General features: G+C 41.0%; 1 protein-coding gene across 1 annotated transcript in view; it reads right to left on the minus strand.

Moving 5' to 3' along the window:
* EBF2 (EBF transcription factor 2) overlaps positions 1–26167 on the minus strand; it is a 187192-nt gene that overhangs the window by 17019 nt on the left and 144006 nt on the right. The window contains exons 9-14 of the mRNA XM_008535733.2: positions 24687–24817; positions 23617–23743; positions 4292–4380; positions 2650–2715; positions 2389–2566; positions 813–998 (exon numbers count right to left, since the gene is read on the minus strand). Of these exons, the coding sequence (XP_008533955.1) occupies positions 813–998; positions 2389–2566; positions 2650–2715; positions 4292–4380; positions 23617–23743; positions 24687–24817 (777 nt within the window). The remainder of the gene's footprint in view (positions 1–812; positions 999–2388; positions 2567–2649; positions 2716–4291; positions 4381–23616; positions 23744–24686; positions 24818–26167) is intronic.

Below are 26167 nucleotides of genomic sequence, written 5' to 3' on the forward strand. Positions count from 1 at the left end.
TCACTCAGACTATCCATGGTGGCTTCTCCCCTGGCCAGAAGTGTTCCCTAAGTAGGTTTGAAAAACATGTATTCTCTCAGGCTCTTGGGACCATTGTGCAAGTTCCTCGCTTAGTCCCCAAAGCACACTGAATGAGTTTTCATAACTCCCTAGAACATCTAGCTTGCTGCTAGCCCACAGATAGTGATTAAGAGGTTCTGTCTCCATAGATCGCACTCTCACAAGCAGTCAAGTTCCATCTCTCTGGAGGTACACAAAGGAGGGGAGAGCTACGTAACCAAGTAAGAAGGGAGCATGGTGTGATACACACAATAACTTGAAGTCATCAATTCTGGGTCCAAATTATGGCCCTGCTCTATCCTAGCTGTGTGATCTTGGGTAGGTCAGTTAACTGCCATGCATCTCAACCTCTTCACCTATGACAGGAGATGATAATACTGACCTCAGAAAGTGCTTATGAAAAGAAAATAAAATGCTACATCTGAAAGCACCTAACAAAGAGTGTACATGATGTTAACTGAAATGGAATCTCAATTCCGCTCTCCCATCTACACAAGCCACATACGTTCCTTCTCTGTAAAGGAAGTAGCGTCATTCCTTTTCTTTCCCCCAGAAGGCTTTGAGTAATCAAATGAGTCCAAGTCCAGCTAAGGGATGAGAACAAAAGGTAGGAAAGACATTTCATCAGGAAATTGGGCTACTCCTCCACGAGTCAGTAAGATGCAGGAATGCAACTCTCCCTCACAAGGCTTAATAGTAAAACCCAAGGGAAGAGGGACAGGGAGAGCCAGACAGAAGGACAGGGCACTTACTTCCATAAGGGGAGCCAGTGGGGGAGCCATTTAGAAATCCTGGTGACCCTGGAACACCCAGGTTGGCCATAGGGACATTGCTGTAGCCATTCATGCTGTTACTGGAGGTGCTGTAATTAGACTGCTGAGGGGTGGAGCTGGAAGAGTAGCCCCGTGGAGAGATGCTGCTCGTGTTGCGGATGTATCCTGGACAACAAAGAAAAAGGTCAGACAAATGACCCAGTGCACACACACACACACACACACACACAGTACGGGCCAAATATGACAGCCCAGGTCCACATGGCCCCAGACTATAGATACCCGCAAGTTGACCCTGGGCAGTAGTGGCAAGTCTGCAGTTTGTCTTCAGCCTTTTTATAACTTCCTCTCCCTTCCCCATCCTACACAAGGCCATGTCCCTGATGGTCCCTCCTTCCTCCTCTTCCACATTTGCAGTTAACATCTCTAAGTCATGCCAAGGAATAAATGACTAATGGCAGTGTGCAGTGACATCTCCCAAATATTTCATAGAACACCAGAGCCCTACGAGATGTTAGTGTGTAACACTCAGAAGAGCATTCTATGGTCAAAGAAAGCTTGGCAGATGTTGTGTACTATAGCCATTCCTTGAACATTCGCTTATGAAGAGCCTAGAGCACAAATAAACCAGGTTAACTTTGTTAACCTAGAACTGTAGTGCAGGAAGATCCAATCTGCGAGTGGGATGGGGGAAGGGACGATGAGCCCTCTCCATACTTCTGAAACCCGAGCACAGAGACGCCACCTAATCTATCCTAAAATAAACCATTTTAGATAGCTGTCTCTAAAGCTATTTAAGAAATGACCCAAATTTGAAAAAAAAAACAAAAAGTAATGATATGTCCCACCCATCTTTCTGTAAGAAGAACTCACCCTGGGCATGAGAGTGAGGAATTCCCTTGCAGAGGATGAATGAAATTAGAAATACAACTATCCCAAGGTTAGGGACATCATTAGGAACATTTAGTCCTTTTAAAAAATGATTTGTGATAAATTTAGCACCTTAATAAAATCAACGTCAGTGACAAAAATCTTTACACAGTATACTTAACATGTAAAAGTACAGCCAACTGTATGAGGGTGTTGCTATATATTTGTATATTAGATGGCACACAAATAGAAGTTACCAAATAAAAGCAAGCCATTCACCCTTGGTTACTAGAAATAGAAAGTTGGGTATAATAAATGATAACAGCAATAACTCAGCTTCCTTCCATTATTCAATCTGATGAGTACAATAGCAGAAATGTACATTTTATTCAAATAATACCTGTAAATCTAGTTTCAGTAAGCCTAAACCCTTATAAATTCATAATAGCCAATCTTGTTCTTAAATATTTCTAATTAAAGAGATTCTGCCTGGTAGCTATAAAGCTCAAAGTCTAACAATACACCACCTATAATGTTAAGATAATCCATTATATGATTGCATTGCTTATCTGGGGACACACTCTTTTGACGGCATATGAATCAAGCTTTAACTCCTTCCATTCCAGGAGAACCAACCTTATAAATGTATAAGATGTTTGAATTTTGACCCTGAGAAAGGTAATACCTTGATTATTTCCTTGTGTTGACTCTGAGATGCTGACTCCAAGCTGGCTGCCATAAGAATTGATGCCCATCATGCCACTGTGAGCCGGAGAGCTAGAGAGTGCTGGGATCTGGCTGGGATTCCTGGGGACACTGTAGAGAGCTTCAGCAATGTCTGCAGCTCGCTTCAAAATGATGTCCTACAAAAGGGCAGGTTGAGGTGAGCATTTTTCTACAGCATGAAGAGTCAAACTCAATAAAGTGCAAGATGTGTGCGTCTAACCTGGTTATTGTGTGGTGTGCCATAGAGGGCCTCCACTAGATCTGCAGCTCTTTTCAACAGCATTTCCTAGAAAAAGAAAAGAAAGGGTGGGCGTATAAGCAAAGGTAAACCCCAAAGGGCAAACACAAAGGAAAACTACAGATAAAAATCCAAAGTCCCAGGGCTGCCCTGTGGCATAGTGGTTAAGTTCGCACGCTCCACCTTGTTGGCCCCGGGTTCACGCGTTCAAACCCCGGATGTGGACTATGCACCCTTATCCAGCCATGCTGTGGCAGGCATCCCATGTACAAAAATAGACGAAGATGGGCACAGATGTTAGCTCAGGTCCAATCTTTCTCAGCAAAAGGAGGAGGATTGGTAGCAGATGTTAGCTCAGGGCTAATCTTCCTTAAAAAAAATCCTAAACTCCAGACAACCCCCTAAAAGGTAAAGAATGAGCCAAGGGGTCCTATATTTGTCTTGACAGGTAGAATATAATTATATACATAAATCCCTCTATAAAGACATTTCTACATGGAATTCATCTTGATAAAATGGCTCCATAAATGGTTGCGCTACCAAAACAAAAAATAACCAAATGAAGGGTGAAGTTGGTTAAAATTAATAATGTCATGGAAGTTCCATTAAAAACTACTTTCAGACCATTCCATTAAAAAATCTGGTACTCTAATTAACCAAACATTCTTTACATGATTGATTGACCTGAGTTTAGCTGCTTGCCAAGGAGTTGTCCAGAGTACTGAAATTATCTTGGCATGCCTTCTGCAAAATTTTATTCTAATAAAGATGAATTATTTCAATAATATTTCCCCCGTTTACTTTAACCAGAGAGAATTAGTAATCAGTAATCCCTTTCCTCTCATTTTGTCTTTTCCACCTCCTGTTTTTAACAGCCTTTTAAATTGCTATTAACCTACTTTCCAGATATCATCTAATTTAATGGTGGGGCTGGGGATTTTTCCAAGAGGAAAATAAAGGTGTGATGTAGAAACAACTGTAGTACTGGAATTTTACTCACAGCACAGAGAAGAGAACATGACATTTTATAACGTGCTTACTTGAAATGCAAAAATAAATGTTAACATTTAATAACATTAATTGAATACCTTATAAATTGATGTATTTTTAAAGCAAGCTAAAATAATAAGCCAGATTCATGACATAATTTCCACAAGCAAATTCATTTAAAAGTGACGCATTTCACTGAAGTTTTATATGGAAGTGTTTTTCACTTTATTAAATATCTGTGTGCACAGTAGGCCCTCAAAGAATACTTGATTGTGGATTAATGTGTCCCCGCAATTTTGGGTAATTAAATTATATTTAAATACAAAGGAGTGGGAACTCACACTTTTAAGCAATTACACAAATATTTATTTTCGTAAAGTTGGCAATGTTTTATAAGCCGAATACTCGAAGTGTATCTGTTGTATAGGTCCAAATTTTCAGATTTCATATTTCCTCAGAGATCAACCATAATATATTTCATAGTTAGCAGGTATTTTATGTACACCTTGTATCTAAAGCTTAGCCAAATTTAACAGCCTAATTTAATTTTAAAGAGACTTAATTGCTGGATTTATCTAGGTTTGCTGAAATCCTACAAGAAGGTTACCACATGTCACTTTCTAAAGCGTTTTACCTTGGCTAATCTCTCCGGGTCTCCGGGATGCCTCGGGATGACTTTCTGCAGTCTCTGGAAGCCATAGTCTATGGTGGGTTCATTTAATGCTGAAAAGTAAAAGTCCGCTTTTTGAGTATGTATCCTAGCCATAAAGCAAATTTCTTTATTAAATCTTCCTCAGGTAATAGGAAGGTTCTGATATTATCTAAGAATTGATACATAATGGATACAATCTGTTAAGGAGTTTTGCTATTGGCGTTGGTGAATTCACACTTATAAGTTTGGAATTAATAGTAATTTGGTGTTTTTCCACTGGAATGATATTTCAAAATTTCAGTATTATTACAATTATTTTATCCTTCCTGCCTTAAGTGCACACACACATAATTCTCTGCTCACCCTCAAATAACCAGAAGTATTATACAATCAACCATACCCGTTTCTTATGAGGAAAATAAACTACCTTTATAAGCTTTTCCTTTCTTCCTCCTCTTCTCTTTGCCAAGTATGCCTTTGCCATCTATTAATCCTTTTCTTAAATATCACTTTTTCTTAATTATTTTCACAAATATTTACATTCATACACATATAAACCTTCTGTGAGTTTATTCTCATAAAGCCCCATTCTTATGTGTAATACACTTTCAGAATTTCCAATTATATTTCACTACATGTACACCATTTAATGTGAGGCTCCACCACACACTGCAAATTCCATAGGAGCAGAACTCATACCTATTCTGTTTTGTGTTCGCATTGTTGAAGACAGTGCCTGGCACATAATAGGCACTTAGCGTCAGCAACTGTGAAATAAGTGAGTGAGGGAGTGACGGACGAATGAATGACATAGTCCAGCATCTCTACTCTGCTAAAGAGCTTTCAGAGCTGATTCTTCTATCCTGTCTCCTTCTTCCTCTCTCCTTTACTTTTCAGAAGTTTGTTGTTTAGATTTTGTGGTGCTAAGATTAATGCATGATCGAAGTAAAGAAAAAAGATACAAAGAATAAAATAATCACCTTACTCCTACTAGGAAGCCGTAAACACAGGAGGGAGTTTTTTAATTTTCCTTTTTGCATATATGTTTTATGAATATTTATTGCTATTATTCTAACTATCAAAGCAACACCTTTTGTTTAAGAAATTATAAAAAATTTTATAAAAAAATTTATAAAAAATATATAAAAAATTTTAAATATAGAAGTAAAAATAAAATCCTTCATAATCTCAACATTTTAGAGATGATCTGGGTTAACATTTTTGCTTATATCCTTCCAGATTTAAACACACACACATAACTTAAAATTATTCAGAGATATACTATTCACACTGTTACATAACCTACTTTTTATCCATTTAACAATATATCAAACTTTTCCCCAGGTTATTAAATATTCTTTTATAACATTATTTAAAATTCTTGCATATTTTTCATGACATGGGCTATAATTTATTTAAGTGGCTTCCTAATGTTTGGCATTTAACGTAATCCTAATTTCTCTTTATTATAAAAATCAGAGCAATAATTATCCTTTGTGCATAACTTTAATTATTTCAATTGGAAGATTCCAGGAATTAGAATTACTGGACCAAGAATTATGACTTATTTTTAAGGCCTTTCACACATACTGTCAAATCATCCCTCAGAAGGATAGACAAACTTTTACTCCCTCCAGCAATGCATGTGATCATTTTAACTTACGTTTCTGTATTCATGAGTGAGGTTGAAGAATTTTTCCGTATATTTGCTGATTATTTTAATTTCTTCTTTTATGAATTGCTTATTAATACTTCCTGCACTCTTTTCTATTGGGGATTAGTCTTTTTTTGCTTGTAAAAACATTTTATTAATATTTTTAACACTCTGACTGTCACCATGTTACAATATCATACCCCAATTCGCCCTTCGGTATTACGTATAGAGAGACCATCCCAACTCCAGGATCTGGTACGTACACACACACACGTGTGTGTGTGTTTGCAAAAACAGACATATACATACAGATATGAATTCTTCTTCTTTCAGTCCACCAATAAAATGTGTACTGCTCATCACATAGGTAATAAGGTTTTCGTTTTTCATTTTATTTTTCGTATGCATCTCACTTTTTGTTGTTTTTCTTGTGAATATGATTACTCCCTCATCACATTTTCTAAGTTTTACTAGCACCAAGAAACACTTTGGGCTTTTATATGTCTGTGCAGGCAGTGTACATGAGGGTAGTACGTGGTGTAGCCATTAAGAGAATCAGCTCTAGAGTCAAATAGATCTTGGGTTTGAATTTCAGCTTCACCATTAATTTCCGTAAGCTTCTGTTTAAAATCCTTCTCATGGGTTTGCTGTCAAAATTAAACAAAAACAATGTATATAATGCCCTCAGCACAGTTCTCGGCACATAAAAGATCTTCACCAATGGTAGCTGTCAGTTATTTTGTAACCAAACCCCTGACAGAAGTCACTATTTTTTCTGTTCATTCTTAGGCTTGCACACTCATGGCATCTATGTATAATGAGCATTTTGTCTCCTTTTGACAGGTATATTAATCCCACTTAGTTCTTTTAATACCATCTTGTGTTGGCTAAAACATCTAAGTGTCTAAAATGAGGATCATGGTGGATATTCTTGCTGTTTTTCCTCTAAATGAGAATGACACTAACATTTCATCACCAAACGTGGTGTTGGCTATTTGAGATAGATATTGTTACTATCCTTCAATAAGGGCTTTTATCAGGACTTGTTAGAATTTTTAGAAAATTACAATCATGAATTTTCTCCTTTGACCAATTTATATTGTATTTTATAATAGATTTCCCAATATTTCAAAATTAAACGTTTACTCATGGAGGCAGTATATAATTTGCCTAGGATATTTCTGGATTCAATTTGTTAATATTTTCTAAAGACTACTGATATGAGGATTAAATCAATTAAGTTACTGAGAATTGTGCCTGGCACATATTGGGCACTCAACAAATGTTAGTTATCATTGTTGCTGGGGATTTATGTGTTCATATTAATAATTGGGATTATGTGCGTGGTGTTGTCCAGCTTCCGATTGATTTTTATTTCATACTAGTCTTGAAAAACAAATTGAGAAGCCTTCTATATTTTATCCAATGCTCTATAAAACTTATATAGCATGGATGTTACCTCTTGACTAAAAGTTTCAAAGAACTCCAGTGAAATTGCTCTTGTCAAGATCATCAATAACATTTTAGCAAAATCAAGAGGAATTTTTCCATTCTTATCTTAAACTCAGCTTAGCACTTGACATTGGAAATACTCTCTTGCTGGAAATACTTCCACCCATTGGCTTTCCTGAACTCGCAGTGCCCTGTTTCACTCCCACCTCTCCAGCCATGCCATCTCAGCCTACTTTGAGGACTGCTCATCCTCTGTCCATCTGGCAAATGCTGATGCTCCTCGCTACTGTTGCCCAGGCAGTCTTCTGCTTGACATTCTCCCTTGGTGACCTCATCAGTGTCCCGATGATTTCTATGTCAAGCTACATCCTATCACAAATCTTCATCTCCAGTCCAGACAGCTTGCCTGAGATTCAGGCTTATCTATCAACTATTGGCTGAAACCTTGCACCTGGATGGCCCACAGACTCCTCCCACTTAAGATGTCCCGAGTTCATGTGATTCTCAGTGAACAGCTGTCACCCACCAGACTGCCAACCAGAAACCTTGGGCTCATTCTTTATTTCTCAATATCATTTGTATTTTTCTAGAAAAATTGTGCATTTCATCAAGATTTTAAATGTTTTAGCATAGATTCTGCATGGTACTTGTTTAAAATTTCGAATCTCCTATTTATGGCTCACCCCTCCTCCCACCCTCACTTGGTTATAACTTTCTGAATAGTTATATTTATAATTTTGTCTTCCTTTTGTTCCAAAGAAAATATCCTAAAATCTCTAGGTGGGTTTGGTATTAAATTGTTAATTATTTATTCTAGTTAATTGCACTATATTAAAAAAGGTGGCCTACAGAATGTCTGCCTTTTGGAATTTATTAAGTTCTTTGTAAATTAACACATATTAGTCTTGTGTGTGTTCCATGGGTAATGCTTTAAAAGTATTATTTAGTATATCTTTTGATCATATTATTTAACATATTTTATACCTAATTACTACTATAAATTTATCCCTCCTCATTCTCCTCGTATTTCTAATAGTTTCTTTTAATGCATATGCTTTTCTCTAATGATAAGGAAGACATTCCATTTTAATTTAAAGCAATACCTTTACATTTCTCTAAAAATATTTTATTTTTTCTAATTATTTGAGTCTGTCGAGCACTCCACATATAAGGAATTTTGGCTACCTTTAATTTCCCCACCTCATACCCTCCCGTTTTACATTTCTGTTTATAGTTTATCATCTTCAGCTAATATTACTTTTATTAGATTTTCTATGATCTGTATCTTTTAGACATTAATTTTCATCTTTATCTTAAGCTGTATCATCGTATTAACAATAATTTAGATACTCAATATTAACTCTGCTGACCAATAGCGCTGTGATACCGTAACTTTTCCATGTTTGCATTCTTCATTGACTCAATTCTCCAGCAGTTAGGTGACATCAGTAAGAATAAGAGATGAATTCTATTGGTGCCCTTGAAATAAATCCCCAGCAACGATGGTAACTGACACTTGGTAAGTGCTCCTGTGAATAGGAGCACATCTTCTGTTTTCCTCACACATAAGTGACAACTTTTCTGGATACAGAATTGTTAAGTATATTCTTTTCCATTCAAGATCAAGTTTCTGCTCGTGTTGCTTATTCTCACTGTTTAAGGTGGGGACAGAGGAGGCCGAGGGGTTTGTCAGGGTCTCCTCCATCACTTCCTGGCCCTGCCGTCCTTTCTCAGGAGGGAATGACAAGTCCAGCTTTCGCAAGTCCTCCAACACAACCCTGTCTGCACACAGCAGCTCAGTGCCACAGAATTTCTGGCATATTGATGACACCACTGAGCTTCAAGCATGAATGTCAGATTTCTCTTTTTCTTTATGTTTTCTTGAAAATACCCTCTGCTATATTCTGGGGGTGGGACAGCTTAAACACTTGCACTCGCATTACTATCTTACCCAGAAACATGTGAGAATAGCTGGGTTTGTGAGGGAATTATTCTGTAAACATTTTTTCCCACTTAGCATTATAATGTCAGCAATTTTTGAAGTGTTTTTCTTTAATAACAGGATTTTGAGTGGCTATAATATTCAATAATGAAAATCATGGTTGCCACTCTTCGAATTTACTGAAGGCGGACTATACTACGGCCATGATGGTAAGCCATTTACATACATTAGCTCATTTAACCCTCATTACAACCCCATGACATGGGTTTGCTCCCCATTCTAAGCACAGTTGCAGGCAGTAAAGGTGAGATCTGCAGCCTGGTTTCCCTAACTCCAAGGCCTGTGCTCTTGACCTTTTCTGCTGTAGAACTAGAGATGCTGTTCCAAGCCCCAGCCGGAGGTACCAGCCCCTGAGCCAAAGGCTGCCCCTCTGGACTTAGCTACTGGCCTGGAGCTGGTGAACAGCAGAGAAAGTGTTGAAAAGTGGCCATGCCACTCTCTGCTTCCTCTCATCCCCTCCCTGCACCCCTTTCCAGCCCTCCGTGTTCCCCCCCCACTGCCCCCGCCATCAGCTTCTAGCTAAGGGCCGCAGGTCTGGAGAGTGAAGCCGGCTGCCTGGGTTGCCTGACTTCTCAGTCATGAGTGTGGGGGAAGGCCCCATTTGGTATCAATCAACAAACATAAACAGCTGCCTGGTGCCGCAGGGCGAACAGACTTGGTGACAAAATGTTCTAAATCAATCATTGCCTCATCTTTTTTCAAATATGCAGCATTTTGTTACCTAAGGTACCAATTTTCTTGAGAATTTTCTTGAGAGAGAGGTTCTCTCTCACCAGAGCTCTAGTGGTCCAACCGCAGGCCCACCGCTCATCTCCTTATTCCTTGCCCTTCCTTCTGCTCACAGAGGAATTCTCTAAAGCTGGGCTCTCATCAGCACACAGAGGTGGCATGGAGATGGTGGTTTCTCTTTCAGAGAATTTCTCACACATTTGTACCCACTGTTCTCCCCTACTGGGAGACAAGACCAGGACACAAGAGTAACGCCTGGCTGATATTGCCTGCCCTCCCCTCCTCATTCTCCCCATGTTAGAAATAGCAGACTATCTTGACCACCGTGGGTTAGCAATTCATGTTTTAAACTGAATAAGCAGATTAGGCATACCCATCTATTCCTTATGTTGATTGCTTTTTGGCAGGCCCCCACCAGACTTCACAGGGATAAACTGTGGGATAAGTTATGTGTGCATGCAAGATGAGAAAGACTGTAGTGGAACACACTGTCGTCTGTATCACACGTGTACACACGCGCGCGCACACACACACACACACTTTCATTTAGCAGGAGCACTTCTGAAGTAAAAGTCATAAAGTCGAAACTGTTCAGACAACACCAAATTGTAATAGGAAAAGTCAGTCAATCCCTCAAGTGTTCAACCTTCAAAACATCAAGGTTGGGTTAGACAACTTCGACTTTGGTTCCAAACTGACTTCCCAACTGATCAGTTGTTTTTACATCCTATAGCTTCAGCCTCACCTGGAATCCCAGCGTCCCTGCTCCCTACCTCCCTGGGTGTTCTCTGACTCTTTAGGCCTGGTGTGAGCCAAGTAAACCTCAATTAGCTAATGAGGTGCCCAAGACCAACACCAAGACTGTCTCTAAGGGCCAAACAGATCATTAACCACCATCATCAATGTGAATTTACAACCTCTCCTACCACATGGAGTGCGGGGGTGCTGTGAAGTTCTGCCAACCCCTCAGCTGGCTGACAGGGACACAGAGAAATGCTGGCAAGGCAAAAACAGAGTAAATTAAAAATATGCTTCGATCTATAGGCTCTGTTTATCTATGTCTTTCTTTAGTAACATAACATTAAGGTAAAAGGTCATTTCCCCACTGAAATATAATTTATATTTACCTTTTATTAAATAATTATGGCATGGCATGAAGTTAAATATTACAGAAGCTAATCAAGGGGGAATTCAATAGAGAAAACTCAGACATGAGAATTTCGTCTTTGCTATACATAGAATGTCTTAATCCTCCACTGGGAGTCATTCGGGTTTGCTTAAGGAGTTTAATAATACACATTTCAACTGCCACAGAATCTAAATCCCATTTGGATCAGCCTTGGAAAAACTTTCATCAATACCTTGAGATTTCATAATATTTCTCCTGAGAGCCTGGATCTTATGTGTCATTTCTCATTTTGATTGCGGGTGTAATATACGAGGTTACTTAAATATCTTAGACCCAACAAATAGATATAAACTATAAGCAATGTGAGAAGGTTTTCTTTTATAAGTAAATAGTATTAAAAAAATATCTATTGGGAACTACTCATTAAAAAAAAAAGGCTGGCTGGTGCTCAGTATTAATTTTCCCAAAGGGTTGGTGAAATGTAAAAATTCTATATGATTTTTTCTTCCCTTCAGAGGGGGCACAGGGACCAGATAATGCTTACTCCAGCTTATGCCTCTACTTCTGTTTCCCAAAAATTTACGGGACACTGGCTAACGTGGAAAGGGGACTCTTTGATAGAGTCTTGGTCAACCCTCAATAAAGTCAGCATTGACATTGCAGGCAGGCGGTCATTTATGCCCTTGACCAACAGGAGTCCTGATCACAAAGACGGCAACGTCAAGGGCCGGTAGAGTTCCTTTGCAGAAATTTGAGAGGAGATGAATAAGACAGTGGGGTGAGAGAAGATCTGAGCGCTCTTCTGGCTGCTGCTCTGGGATGTTGGCCTGGGGTTCAGCTTTCCTCACTAATAAGTCTTCAGTTGGAGCCTAGGATCATTGTGGAGTCTGTGGATGGCCATCAAGAGGCTGATAAAAGTCTAGAAAGTCTGAGCCTAGCTGTGTATTTGCACATATGTGCATTTGTTTGCAGCAAAAGCTTTTCACTTTTACCAGATGTGTACAGAGCCAACAGAACTAGAGGATCTTTCCAGTACTAACTCTAAACCCCAAACTTCTCCAAGCATAAAGACAATAATGGAAAAGAACCCTGCTCAAGAAACCTAAAAACTATGTAATGTGACTGCCAGATAAACAGCAGATCAGAAGGTGGACTCTGATGTGCAAGCAGAGGAGAAAACATGCCTCAGAAATACCTCTCCATGTGGCTCTGGTCAAAGACACACTGTCTGTCAACAGGACAGGAAGGTGTCCTAGCTTGAGGAGGAATTTAGATACATGCAGACTGGTCCCTGCCCTCATGCCCCCTTTAGGACTTCTCCATGCTGCTCTTCCTTCACAGTGTCTATGTTCTCAAAGTGCTGTGATCATACGTATTGGCTCCAAAGGGTCTCCTCCTTTGTGCTGTGATTTGGGCTCCTCTCTCTTCTTTCTCTTTCTCCCAATTTCCTGGTTCAATCATCTACCTTCTGCCCTACTCCTTATATCTCCAACATTCAAAGGCTATGTTCAATTAGCATTTAATGCTCCCGAGTTAAGTTTTTTCACAGCGTTTGAGGGTGTGATGGAGATAAAGCTGGCCTGGCCTGGGATATGCCTTAGTTCCCGTCCCTGGCCAACTACGCCACCTTCAGGGCTAGGTGGACTTTGGCGTATTTCTCTGAAAAGACAAAAGGTCAAGCTAAATGGCCTCCAAGACCCCTTGTAAGCTCTTGCATTATATGATTCTAAGACTATTTATTTGGAGTGGTCAATGTCTGCTTTGAGAAGTAGAGATGGGTAGGGTTGAATCCATGGGCTGTTGAATTCAACAGTCATTGCTACATTGAAATCTCTCCCCACATTCATTTGTTTCAATGAAGCAAAAGTTCAGTGTCACCAATTAAAAAAAAACAATGAACAAAGATAATATAGGAACACGTTATGAAGAGGTGGTACCTGCCTTTGTGGATACAGGAACCAGAACACGCAGTGAGAACTAGCCGTGCACAGTGAAAGATTAGACAGAAGCCTTTGATATTTAATTTTAAATGAAATATTAATTTAATATTTAATTACGCTTTGGTTTCAAGAAAAACTGCAGCAGCAAGACAGATTGTTTGAAGAAGGGAGTAATATACATGGTTAAGGAGACAACTGTAAAAATTAAAGATAAATTTCAAGGGTAAATCTAAATGCCACAATGGAGCAGTTATGAATATGTGCACACTCTCTGTAATGTGTATTTAGAATATTATAGCTGAGAGCACCGGGCCATTAAGGGGCTGGGGCGTCTCTAGCGAAACAACAGCCCCGTATTGCAGGGCTTCCAACGGAGACGTCGTTCCTCAGACTCAGCTGAATGACGGATCTGAATTTCAGGAGAGGTGGGGCTGGAGGCAACTTCAGTAAAACTACAGGCTACCAGGAGGGCCGTTGATTCAATCTGTTTCCAGTGTGAACAGGGAACAATTGTACTCGGGCCAGTTTTTGATGTCTGAATAGGGTATTTTTAACTAAAAATCAGATTCATTTCTTAAATGGGATTTTTTTTTTCCAGGATAATGCTATTAAAAAAAAGAAAGAAATGTGAAGTGGATGAGCTATTAACATTTGCGATCCAGCTTGCACATCTGTGCAGTGCAGCTTTATGAAAGGAGGACCCCACACCCTGCGCTGAGCCTCAGCAAGGAGACTGTTCAGGTATGATTTGGGGGTTTGTGGAAAACTCTAGGCCTCCCATTTCTCCTCCCAACTGCTGCCTGTTCTTGGTCATTTTCTTGTTAACACTGTCTCCCAAATAATGAACAGGGTATGCAGTCAAATGCATTTATTTGTGCTATAGTAAAAGATAAAAGTGTTCTGACATGAATTCTTTGGTTTCTCAGTGTGTCTCGATTAGCCAGGCTGTTTCGCCAACTGCTAAATTCAGCCACACACCTTGCGAAGCAGCTCCTCTGCCTGCACTGAGCCAGCCGGCCCAGTCTCTCTTCTGCTCTTCCTCATCCTCCTTTGAAACTCTGCTGCCCCTGCACCCCACCTGCAGAGTCCATGTTCTCAGACTGCCTCCGCCCTGTCTGTCACCTATAAAACCCTGATTTGTCAGCTAGACCCAGATATTAAGGGCAGAACGTGGCAGGGCTTAGAAAAAGAATTTACCTTTTACAGAAGAGAAGACATGCAAAAAAAGTCCACCCTTGCTCAAACAGCTGTGAGGGAGGGAGCCACCCAGAAGTTGTCCCAGACTTCTACTACTGTGTGTCCCTCTGCCAAATGTTTACAAAGAGAATTTTGCTTATATTTCTATACAAAACACTTTGCATATCTATATCATTTCATCTTTCCAGTAAGATAAAGTCTTCCTATTTTTTAGGTTAGAAAACCGAGGCCAAGAATGGTTAAGTGATTTGCCGGAACATTGGGTCTCAACTCCAGGCCTCTAAACTCTGTGTCACTCATTGCCTGTGTCCCTCAACGCTAAATTCTCTCAAGCGTAATTACAAAGTGGAGTTTGTACTCCTTTGCCTTCTGCAACTTCAGTTTCTCATGGAGAGGATAATTTCTAGGACTTCTAAGGAATTCAAAGCCCTTCATAGGCTCTAAGCCTGTCATATCACACTGAAATAGAAATCTCCCATTTTGTCATCTGGAACCCCAGGGTGAGGGTGAGGCATCGTCTGAGCCCCCTCCATGCTCACTGGCCAAGCCTACCTTCTGCATGCTTCCTCAGAGTAACAGCCAGAGAGCCAAGGCCATCGGCATCTGCCAAGTAAAACTACCAGACGAAGCCAAACACATGGCCTTGGTGTAATTTCTTCAAAGATGCTCTACAGTATAGCTAAGTAGTACAGGTTAGTGGTTAAGAGCACAACCTTGGAATAAGTCAGCTGGGAGAGGACCTAGCTTGCTGCCTTAGGTGGCCAGATTCTCATTTGTAAAGCTGAGCTACTAACAGAACCATCATAATGGCAAAAAGTGGTCATTATAGGAGTTCATAAGACAGGCATGGTCCTATGTGGTCAGTAGATGACAGATGTGGTAACTGAATTATCATTTTTTTCTTACTAGTTTTATCAGATGGTAGAACTTATAGGAGACTTCTTAATGAGCAATCAAATGTTTAGCCCGGATTCTGCAAAGAGCCACAGGAACAATGCTGACAAGGTGTTCTTATCTACCCCCACACCCTCAATGACTTGCCATCAGCTCTCGCATCCTGACTTTTCACTGGTTTCTGTGGATGGTGCAGATTTTACAATTATAGACAATGGCAATTCCGCCCCCAAATGCCTTGCTCCAGACATTCTCTCCCCTCATCCTCAAGACAGCCAAGAAGTTCCTGCACAACCAATAACTGTGGTCCCACTGGGCGCCTCTAACAGAATTATTTTTTCTGCACTTCCAGTTCTCTGTGGAAAAATCTGTGAGAGGAGTAGAGGATCTCCTCCCCTCCAAGCCTGGGCTGGCACACCGCCTCTAGTTCTCAAACCAGACAGAGGCAATTGGACCCTTCCTGATGAGCTGTATTCTCATGTGGATCTCTCAATTCTGCAGCAGCAAGCTACACTTTAGCAAACGACGGTTAGAGGAAAATAGACCTGCAAAGTCACACGTGTGAAGAAAATGTGTTGTTTTTCAGAGCCCTGATGTTGTTTATGCTGTACTTGGCAGCAACAACCATGGGGAGCTGATTACTGCCTTTTGGATAATTATACCAGGTAAGTTAGATCTAATAGGCTTGGGTTTATTATGCTAGTGCGTCCTTGGATACGGGAACCGTCAATGGTTGGACCAGGAACCACAGCATGTGTATGGTGGAGTAGGGGCTAAAGGAGGGGAGGTTGGCTACAGCCTCTCTTCCTACCTCCTGCTTTTTGAGTCTCCTTCTAGAAAGTTCCACCTAAGAGAAAATACTATTGTGTTCATGGTGTGATGACTCGGTCTCATAAGAACTGCCCCATGTGTGGAGTACTTTACAAGCCAGAAAGTCTCCAGAGCAACCTGGTGAGCAGAATCCAGGTTTCCCAAACTCATTTCTTTGTTTAAAATACAGATTCCCAGACCCTCCCAGAAGAGCAAGATTCAGTATGTCTGGAATGGGGCCAAGCATGATTCTCAGGCTCAGCCAAATTAGGGAAACACCTATGGGTAATAGTATAATTAGTACCAGAGCTTAACAGATGAAGAAAGCGAGGCTAGATAGGTTAGGTGACTCGAAGAAAGGACAAACAAGTCATTGACGACACGGCTGGCGTCCAAAAGCAGGTCTTCTGGCTGAGTCCAGTGCGTCTCCTCTTAGACCCCATCCTACGCTGGGCGCTCACTCTGTCCCCACTAAAGTCCTCTGGGTTTCGAGTTTTTCTTTTCCTCTGGAATCAAGATGATATTCTCCACCTCCGCAGCAGAGCTGAGCATTTTGTCCAGGCCTACGGCGGTCTCTGGTACTCTACCCTGCAGCTAAGCACTGGATGAGGGACTGGAGGGGCTGATCCCCAAGACGCTCAGGAGGCCAGGATGGCTGGAACGCGAAGAGGTCTCTGTGTCGCCTCCCAGGGAGAAGGCTCCCCATGATCTCCAGGCTCGCTGCAGGTAGGCCTCAGCTCTGGGCAGAGAAGCCGCAGCTTCAGTCACCCGGTGAAGCCACGGTCTTTCCAGCCGTTGGACTAAGATGCCCAACAGGTTGTAAATTAGCTTTCCACGTCAGTGGCTGCTTGTTGAGTGGGCAAGACAAGAGGCCACCAATCTATTTCCTGTGATGTCTAGAACCCTCCATGGATAACATCAGCCACTTGTCTTCATCGGCCTGAGTCGCATTGGGCCCAGTAACCTCAACGTGGAAGTTTTTAGAGAAAGTGACCAGCCTCCTGAGCCATCCTGGACAGTGTTTGTATTTCTGTCTCTTCTCTGATTGTGAAAGAATGTACTACCACCTCCCCACCCTTCTCACCCCATCTGCCTCCCAAGGTCCTTCCTTCTCAAAGGCAGGCTTCTGGGAGAAGCTTCACTGCTCCCCTGGCTGTGAATACTTTCCTTGTACCTGAGGGATCAAGTTTACCAATGCATGCTGCTTCAGTATTTAAACGTGTGACATTAGATTTTTTGTATCATATTTTCTTCATTTAATTTTTAATTAAAAACTACTTAATTTTATTAGAAAATAATAAATAAAAGTAAGCAAAATGAAAAAAATTAAATAATAACACCAACACCCAGAAACCACTATTGTCATCACCTTGGTATGCAGCCTTCCATACCTTACTTGGGTTTTTTACACAACTATTCTTTTTTCATATATATAAAAACTGGACCATACTGTGCATACAGTTTTGAAGCTTTTTTTTAACCTGTGTCACAGACATCTTTCATGTAACTAAATATCCATCCACAGCATTACTTTTAATGCCTAAAAAGTGTTTCAGTGTAAGGGTGTTCCATTATTTATTTAATGAGTTCCCTAATGGACACTAAGGATGTTTTCAATTTTTCACTACTATAAAGTGTTCCAATGAACAGACTTAAGACAAATTCAGTCATGTCCTAAGTATACATTCCTAAAAGTAGAACTGTTGGCTCAAAGGGTACATACATTTTTAAGGTGAGTACCATCAAGTGACTCTCCTGGAGCCACCTACCTTCCTACAGTGTGTGTTAGGAAGTCCCCACTTTCTTCTAGTTTTGCCAACCTGGGTATTTTCATTTGTTTAAAAAAAAATTGTCAACTTGCTAGGGAAAAAACATTATCCTACAGTTGCCTTAATCTACATTTATTTGATTATTAATGTGCTTGAGATTTTTGAAAATATGTTTATCGTTTACTTGTATTCCTTCCTGAATTGACTCCCGACATTCCTCGCCAGCTTTTAATTTAGGTGTTTTTCTTTTTCTCCTTAATTTGTAAGATATCTAACGTTCACCTCTTTATCCACAATGTGTAACCTAGTGGTTGACAAGTAGTAAGCCTAAAATAAACTTTTGCTGAACAAATGAATGAATCTCTTCATCCATAGATAATATGTCATATATAACAATATGTTCCCAGTCTGTCCTCTTCCTTTGGATGTAGGGACCAGCACTTCGACATGTGAAAATTCTCTTTCTGTAATCACATATTTATGCTTAATGGTTTCTGTCCTTGGGGTCAAGATTAGCAAGGCTCAAGATTATAATAATTTTTTGAAATGTCTACATTTTTAATAAAAATATTTAATTCAAATATGTTTCAGTGGACGATATGAAATTTGATAGCTAACCTTTTTTTTCATACTTAACTCGTTGGCCCAACACCGTGTGTTAAACCGTCCATTTGTTCCACACTGACTTGAGATGCTCCTCACCTGTCCAACGACTTGGTTATTCACACTATTCAGGTGTACAGACTGCTTATTTTTAAATGTTCTCTTCTGTTGCATGACATTTCTGTATGTTCCTGGAAAACCCCATATTCTTTTAATTACTCAAACTTAAAATAGGTTTTAATGTCCGGTAGGACAAGGCTTTCTCATTTTTCAAAATGAGGGGGCCCATTTTAGCACCTTTACTTTTCCAGGTGACCTTTTGTAAAGTTCCCCCAAATATTTTGTTGGTGCTTTGATTGGCATTGTGTTAAATTCATTCATTAATCGACATCTTTACAATATTAAATCTGCCCACCTCTCCGCCAGCTGGAAGTATTTTGTCCTTCCTCTGAACTCCCTTAGCATTTTATACCTTTTTAAAAATCACTTTCTAAACTATACCCACCCAATTTTTCAAACCTGAAACCTGAGAGTTGTCCCCTTCCCTCCCTTCCTCAACCTTCACCCCATCCAATCCATCATCAGGTCCCGTCAATGCTACCTCCTAAATTTCATCCACTTCTGCCTGTCCCCACTGCCAGCACTCTAGTCCAAGCTGCTATCATTTCTGACCAGGGCCACCACAGTGGCCTCCAACCGACCTCCTCGAATCCACCCTGGCTTCCCAGCCATTCTCGACACTGCAGTCAGAATGATCTTTAAAAGGCAAATCTGATCATGGCACTCCCTGGCTTTAAAATACTCCAGTAGCTCCCCATGGCACTTGGGGTCAAGCCAAACATGCTGGCCCCACCCTCCCTTCCAGATGGAACCCAGCCTCTCTTTAACACATTCTTTCTGCTCTGTTCATAGTGGCCATCAAATATATCCCATGTTCTTTCCCACCCCAGGGCCTTTGCACATACTGTTTCCTGTGTTTGGACTGTTCTTAGCCTTCCCTATCATCTCAGTTTAAGAAGGGTCGATTTCCCTGCCATATATTCCCAGTATCCTATACAACTTCTTCTTAGTATTCATCACATTGGTAATTCCTGGTTTAGGTCAGTCTTCATGATGAGAACACTAATGGTAACAATAAGAAGAATATTAATAATAAATACCTTTCAAATAATAAGATGTAGTTGCTCTCTGTCCCAAGTGCTTTACATGCAGAAGTGTTTTAGATGTGGCTCATACCAGCTCGTGAGAGCAAGTTCTTAAACATCCAGGAATTTTGTGAGTTGGTCAATGTCATATTGATAGCTTGAAATCAGCCATGCTGGGAGTATTTGCACGATGGGAATCAGCAAATGCTACAAACCAATGCTTGCTTCCTCCCTCTCCCGTCTTTCCCTGGACAGCTGGTTGTTAAACCTTTACTAGCACACCACTGTTTCCATGCACTGTATGATTTAGTCTGTGGGGTAGGTAGCCCATTTTATAGATGGGGAAAGAAAGAGGTTAAGTCACTTAGGCAAGATTTAAGAACTAGTTAGAGGCCAACCCAGCTGTGCGTAGTTCACTGTTCTATCACCACACCAGAACGTGAGGAAGGAAGGATCCTACTGGTCTGACTTGTCTGCAGTGTCCCCAGGACACAGCACAGTGCTGAGCGTAGTGGGTGTGCTCAATCCATGTTCACCTCATGAATTGGTCAGTACTGTCTCAGCACATCGGGAAATCACAGCTATTTGCTGACGCTACATTGCTAAATCAGAGACCCCAGGCAGGATGGCCAGAGACCCGAGTCCTTGTTCTGACTCTGCCTTGAATTCAGTGGGCAATTGTGAGCAAGTCACTTCTCCCTGGGTCTCGGTTTTCTCATCTGCAAAAGAGGAAGTTTGACCAGAGGATCCTCGATGTCTCATCATCTTTAAAATTGTTTGAATTTACACGAAGCACAACATATATTATTTTCACAGTGATGTGGGCTCCGCTTTTACCAGGACTGTGTTTCCCCAAACTGTTCTGCCTGGCCATTTCCCACTTTGCTTTTGAAATGTCACTCTATTGTCACCTCCTCTGGAAAGGCTTCACTGATTCCCCAAAGTCAGCCACTCCTTGCTCAGTGCTCCTCCCACCCTTTCTGCTTTTACATCTCTGGAGACTCAGCCCAATTACTGTAATCTACAAGTGTCTCTCTCCCCTTCTAGGACGGTGAGCTGCTAGAGGCAAACTGATATTACTGATTTTGTGCCTTCAGCATAATTTGGAGCTGATGTTTCTTCAATGAATATATGGGTTACTGATCCCTGGGTCGTACCTTCAGAGATTCAGATCTAATTAGTCTGGGGTCCAGCCTAGCCGTCCGTGATTTAAAGTGCAGCCCAGGGTGAGAACCTCGGCTTTCAGAGGAAGTTTACACGCGTACGCACACTTACACACACATGCATGCGCACACCACACCTGACTCCAAACGTCTATAGTCCCACTGAGTATCGAGCTTGTTTGACACTTTGGAAGAGAGCTGCAGATGGTTGCAGTGTGATTGTTATTAGTCCTGTCCATCTCCTCACAGGCCAGACCTGCCATCCACAAACAGTGGGTGCATTTGAGAAAATAGAGACACCAGAGCCCTCTACATGGGAGCATTGAGGAGTGAGACCCGTTCCTCACCTGACTTCAGGGACAGCCCACGCTCCTGGTTTCCTCCTACCACTGACCACTCCCTCTCAGTCTCCTTCTCAGGCTCCTCCTTCTCATCCTGAGCCCTAGCCATGTTGGTGTTCCCGAGGCACCATCTTTAGACTTCTTCCATCCTATAGCTATGCTCCCTTCCATGCCATCTCATCAGCTCGGTAGCTTTAAATCCTATCTGGATGGTGACTGCTCCCTTGTTAACATCCGCAGTATCTTCCCATCCAAACCCCTTGTCCTTCCTGCCTCTCCTACCTCATGTCCCATCGTTCTCCTCCCCACCGACCCCACTCAGGCTACACTATCATTCCCGCTCTTCCCCATCTACACCAGGCTTGTTCCCACATCTTAGGCTGTAATCTGTTCTCTGCCTGGGACCCTCATCCCCAGTTCTTTGACTGCCAGGTGCTGCTCTCGCAAATGCTGTGAACGAAGCAGAAAACACAGCCCCGAGGAGTTCCAGGGACAGAGGGAAGGCAATGCGAGTGGGGAGGAGAGGTCTGAGGGATATGGAGGAAGGGGACAGATTTCCACGCCCGTGATCCAGTCTCCACTCAATGTCCCTTCCTCAGAGAGGCCCTCCTTCATTCTCTATATCTTCCTTATCACTATCTGAAATTATATCATCTATTTTCTTTGTGGTCTGTCTCTCCCTCTAGAATGGAAGCTTTGTTAAGACGAAGGCCTTTATCCTGTCCCCTTCCATATCCCAGAGCCTAGGGCTTTGCCAGCCCATGGTAGGCATGCAATAAATACCCATTTCAATGAATGAATAAACTGTGTCCCTTTGGGAGCCAGAACAGTAAATATTTCATTGTGACTGCAACAGAGTCTTCCACAGATTCACACACACAAAAAGTAACCAACCAAGATGCGCCTATCTCAAGAGAGGAAATTCAAAGGTGAAATTTGAAAAAATATCCCTAAAAATTATCCTTTTCTATTACTCCTAGTTGATATCTAATCAGACATTTACACTTAAGCAAGAATAGAAGGCTGAGTACAAATGAGAGAAGAATACACTATAAAATAATATTAACAGAAATTCATAATACGCCTGATACATTTTCTTAGTTCATGTATTTTTTCTCTATACTCCTTATTTCCTCTTTCAAAGTACAATATCCTAGTTGTTCTCCCCGCCTGCAGTTGTGCCCCTGACTAACTCAGTCTGTATAGCAACAGCATCAGTTTCCCTAAGGGAACACCTTTGAGTTACTCTTCCTTGCACGGGAACCCTCAATGTCATCTTACATCTTGCCAAATCAAGTCCAAATTCCCACACAAGGCTTTCTTTCTTTTTTTCATTTTTTAAAATCGTGGCAAAATACACACAATAAAATTTACCATCTTAAACCATTTCTAAGTGTACAGTTCAATAGAGTCAAGTACATTCATATTGTCATGCAACCAATCTCCAGGACTCTTCATCTTGCAAACATGAAACTCTGTACCCATTGTACAACTGCTCTCATTCTCCCTTCCCACAACCTCTGACAACCAGCATTCAACTTTCTGTCTCTCTGAATTTGACTACTCTAGGTACCATTCAGGGCTTTTAAGCTGTTTTATGGTTTCCTTCCCTCCAGTGCCCAGCTCATCTAGGCTAAGTTCTGGTTTAAGTTCTACCCAAATGCATTGCCACAGCTGTTGAACCAGCCCTCTCTCCTTCAGACACCTGCCCATCTCACCCTGTGGGCCTTTGCACGTGAGATTCCCATAGTTGGAACATTCTTTCTTCTTTTCTTTGCTTATCCAGATGTTCCCCATCCTTAAAAATAGTCTTCAATTTCCATCTCCTCCTTGAGATCCCATCCCACTACTCCAGTCCACACTAAACTCTCTCTTCCTAGAACTCATATTCTATTCATTGGAAATACCAAACATTTATATTCTAATTCTCTGGCTATTCTGTGCAATATACTGTTACCTCCTTCAAAAGTTTCTAAACTTCCAAGTAGGGACCACGTCTTATACATCACTATAACTTCCACCTAGCAAAGTATTAGAAACAAAGTAGACATTCAACAAATATTGAACTAAGAGATAATTTCTACTTTCATAAAATTTTAAAATAATTTGAATCACTCTGCAGTATCATTGTGCAACTTTCTTGAATCCTTTTAGACAATTACACTTCGTCTAATTTTTATCTCATTGCTTGGATGGAAGTCTGTTCCAGCATGATTCCAGCAGAGTTAAATTTACAAGGATGCATTCCTGAAATGAGCTGCAGAGACCATCTCCCAGACTACACAGAAATTGCTTAAGCAAAATGCAAACTTAGAATCAAGTCTACACTTTCCCATTCACTGCTATAATCATCAGTCCACTCTTGCCACACTACTAGAAAGACCTGGAAAAGTTGGCGTGATTATAAAATGGGAAGACTGGGAACTAAAGCAAGGGTGAAGCAGGAGCCAGTCTCCTTTGGAGTCATTTTCTCACCCACCTGTGTAAATGAACCTCCCTGGAGCTCCTTTGCAGAACTGTTTGGATTTATAAGATAATGTCACTTCCACTACTCCGGGGATGTGTCGAGGAGGAGTCTGCACTCTGATGGCATGGGGAGTTATTAGCTGAGGAGTGAACGGGCAGCAAAATAAAATACCTGTTATACAAGTTATCACTGAGGATACTGCGGACATGAACACCTCTCACTACCACCCCCCTGGAGCAAACTAGCATCCTCAGGGTGCCCCGAATGCCCTGAGCGCGGTGTCTCTGTGTCTCACGTGTTTCTTTCTCTCACTTTGGAATTTCCTCTCAACCCAGCCTCTCCAGGGTCCTGTCCTTCCTACTAGCCCAGCTCAAGTCCCTCCCACCTCCTGTGCCCACCCCACTCCATCCCTGTAATCACTCCCTCCCTGATCCCTACACTGCTATGACCTCACATATTGATTTGGCAGTTTCCATATCCAACTTGGCACCGCTACTCATCTCTTTGTAACGTGTCTTGTTGGTTTTCTCATTATGAAAGTAGAACATATCCACTTTATAAAATTTGAAAATTATAGAAAAATATAAAGAAAAATACTAACATTGCATAACCCGAAGAAAACCAATATTAATCTGTGATGTGTTTCCAGTGCTTTTCTATGGATGTGTGTTATATAATTAGATTTTACATCCATACACACTGCTGTCTTGATTTTTTTCATTTAGGATCATAGTGCAAGCATGCTCCCTACTCCTGTGTCATTAGAACTTTTTCAAAACATAATTTTTAATTGTGGAATGATATTCCATTATTTATTTAACCATTCTCCTATTATCCAATATCTGGGCTATTTCTAATTTTCCACAATTATAAATAATACTGCAATGAATATTTATCTTTTTAAGGGATCCATGCCTGCAATAAATTGTGGTTCACATGTCTTTTAATCCTTGGTGCCCTGCTCAGAGTAGGTATTCAATAATGTATGTTCATGTTGCTGATGCTCCAGGAATTACTAGTTTTTCCACATCAAAACAATCTCTGGGCCAAAGAAAATTAGGGAAGCAAGTGCCTCTACCTACCTCACTCCATACAAGCATGGTCCCAAACACCACTTGGAGGCCATCAAAGAAGTTGTCCCCAATGATGATGACCATGGCTCCTCCTGTGGTCCAGCCTTCACTGGGGCTAATGGCTTTGATGCAGGGAGTAGCTAAGCAGATAGGAAAGAAAAAGTCAGGTCTGCCCATTGGTAGTTGAAGTTTGGAGTTTTGGGGACTGGCTGCTCTTGAAAGCTGTTGGTCATTCCAAGAAGTTCAAGTTGAGCTTTGCTGACTTGCCATCATTCCCTAATTGGTTGTTGCTTTTCACCAGGTCATTAAAGCCTAATGAGTTGACCACTATGTATGAAAACATGGAACACTTAGCTAATTGTGCAAAGGGTGTTTTTAAAACTCTGTTGTTTTTCCCCATATTTTTATAAGTTGATCACACTGGAAATGTGTAAATCCCTTTTCTCTCCCCACCTCCTCTGCCCCAAGATGTTAAGATTTACAAGGCCTGTTAATGTGCTAGAGAGAGAAGGAGAAAGCAAAATCTATCATAATTGAAGGTTTTTTTCAACTTTATCAAGAGACAATTTCTAATCACTTTCCTAACTGTGTAGGAAGGATTTTCCCCCTTTCTTCCATATGTTCAAGGCCTCTGGACTTTACATCCCAACAGGAACCAATATGGTTTTCAGGCCATAACTAAAGTCAATCCATCACTCCATTTCCAAAGTTGACAGGGTCAAAGGTGGAGGAGAACTTTGGCAGGACTCCAAAAACATGAGCCCCCTTTGAACAGCCAGTCAATCACATCCAATCAGTCAAAAGAAACTGGATGGGTTCCTAGTTCTGAACCCTGGGATTTTCTTCTCCCCTTTCAGTGCCCACTGTGGGAGAATTAACACCACTCCAAATTCTTTACTGATTCAATCATTTTCTTTCAGTTCATTAATTCCTATTTAAAATGATACAAGACACATTTCAAGGGCCGAGTTGGGGTGGGGGCTGGTGGGCAGTATTTAGCAAAACATCACACCAAAGTAGTAGCCAAGTTTAGTCCTTCATTGTCTCTTGCAAGGCCTTCCTACAGCAGTGAGTTGGGGGCTGGAGGGAAGAAGAACTTCGATGGAATTTATTCAGGTTTGTCAGTTATCATCCTCGATATACTTTAATTTTTCGGACAACTTGAAGTTTAACAGTTACTGTTATTTCTAATTACTTTAATGCACTTGGAAAACTACCCAGAGCAGACCAGGATTTCTTCTTGTCCAAGCAAACAAAAATCAATTAGTGTCAGTTTCATTCTGTACATTGTTTTGTCTTGCCCACAATCTGTTTAAGGGCACATCTGACACTTATTCATACACGTCTGGCCCTGTAATGTTCCTGTTTAACTAAGATGTCATAGGCCTACATTTGCCTGAAATGCCCAGCTAGCAAAAAGAAAACCACAGAACTGAATGGAAGAGACAGTGGGCACAGGGGCCTGAACATCGGCTGGGAGATGTGTGGGG

This window comes from Equus przewalskii, chromosome 2 (genome assembly GCF_037783145.1).
Source record: "Equus przewalskii isolate Varuska chromosome 2, EquPr2, whole genome shotgun sequence".
Taxonomy (NCBI): Eukaryota; Metazoa; Chordata; class Mammalia; order Perissodactyla; family Equidae; genus Equus; species Equus przewalskii.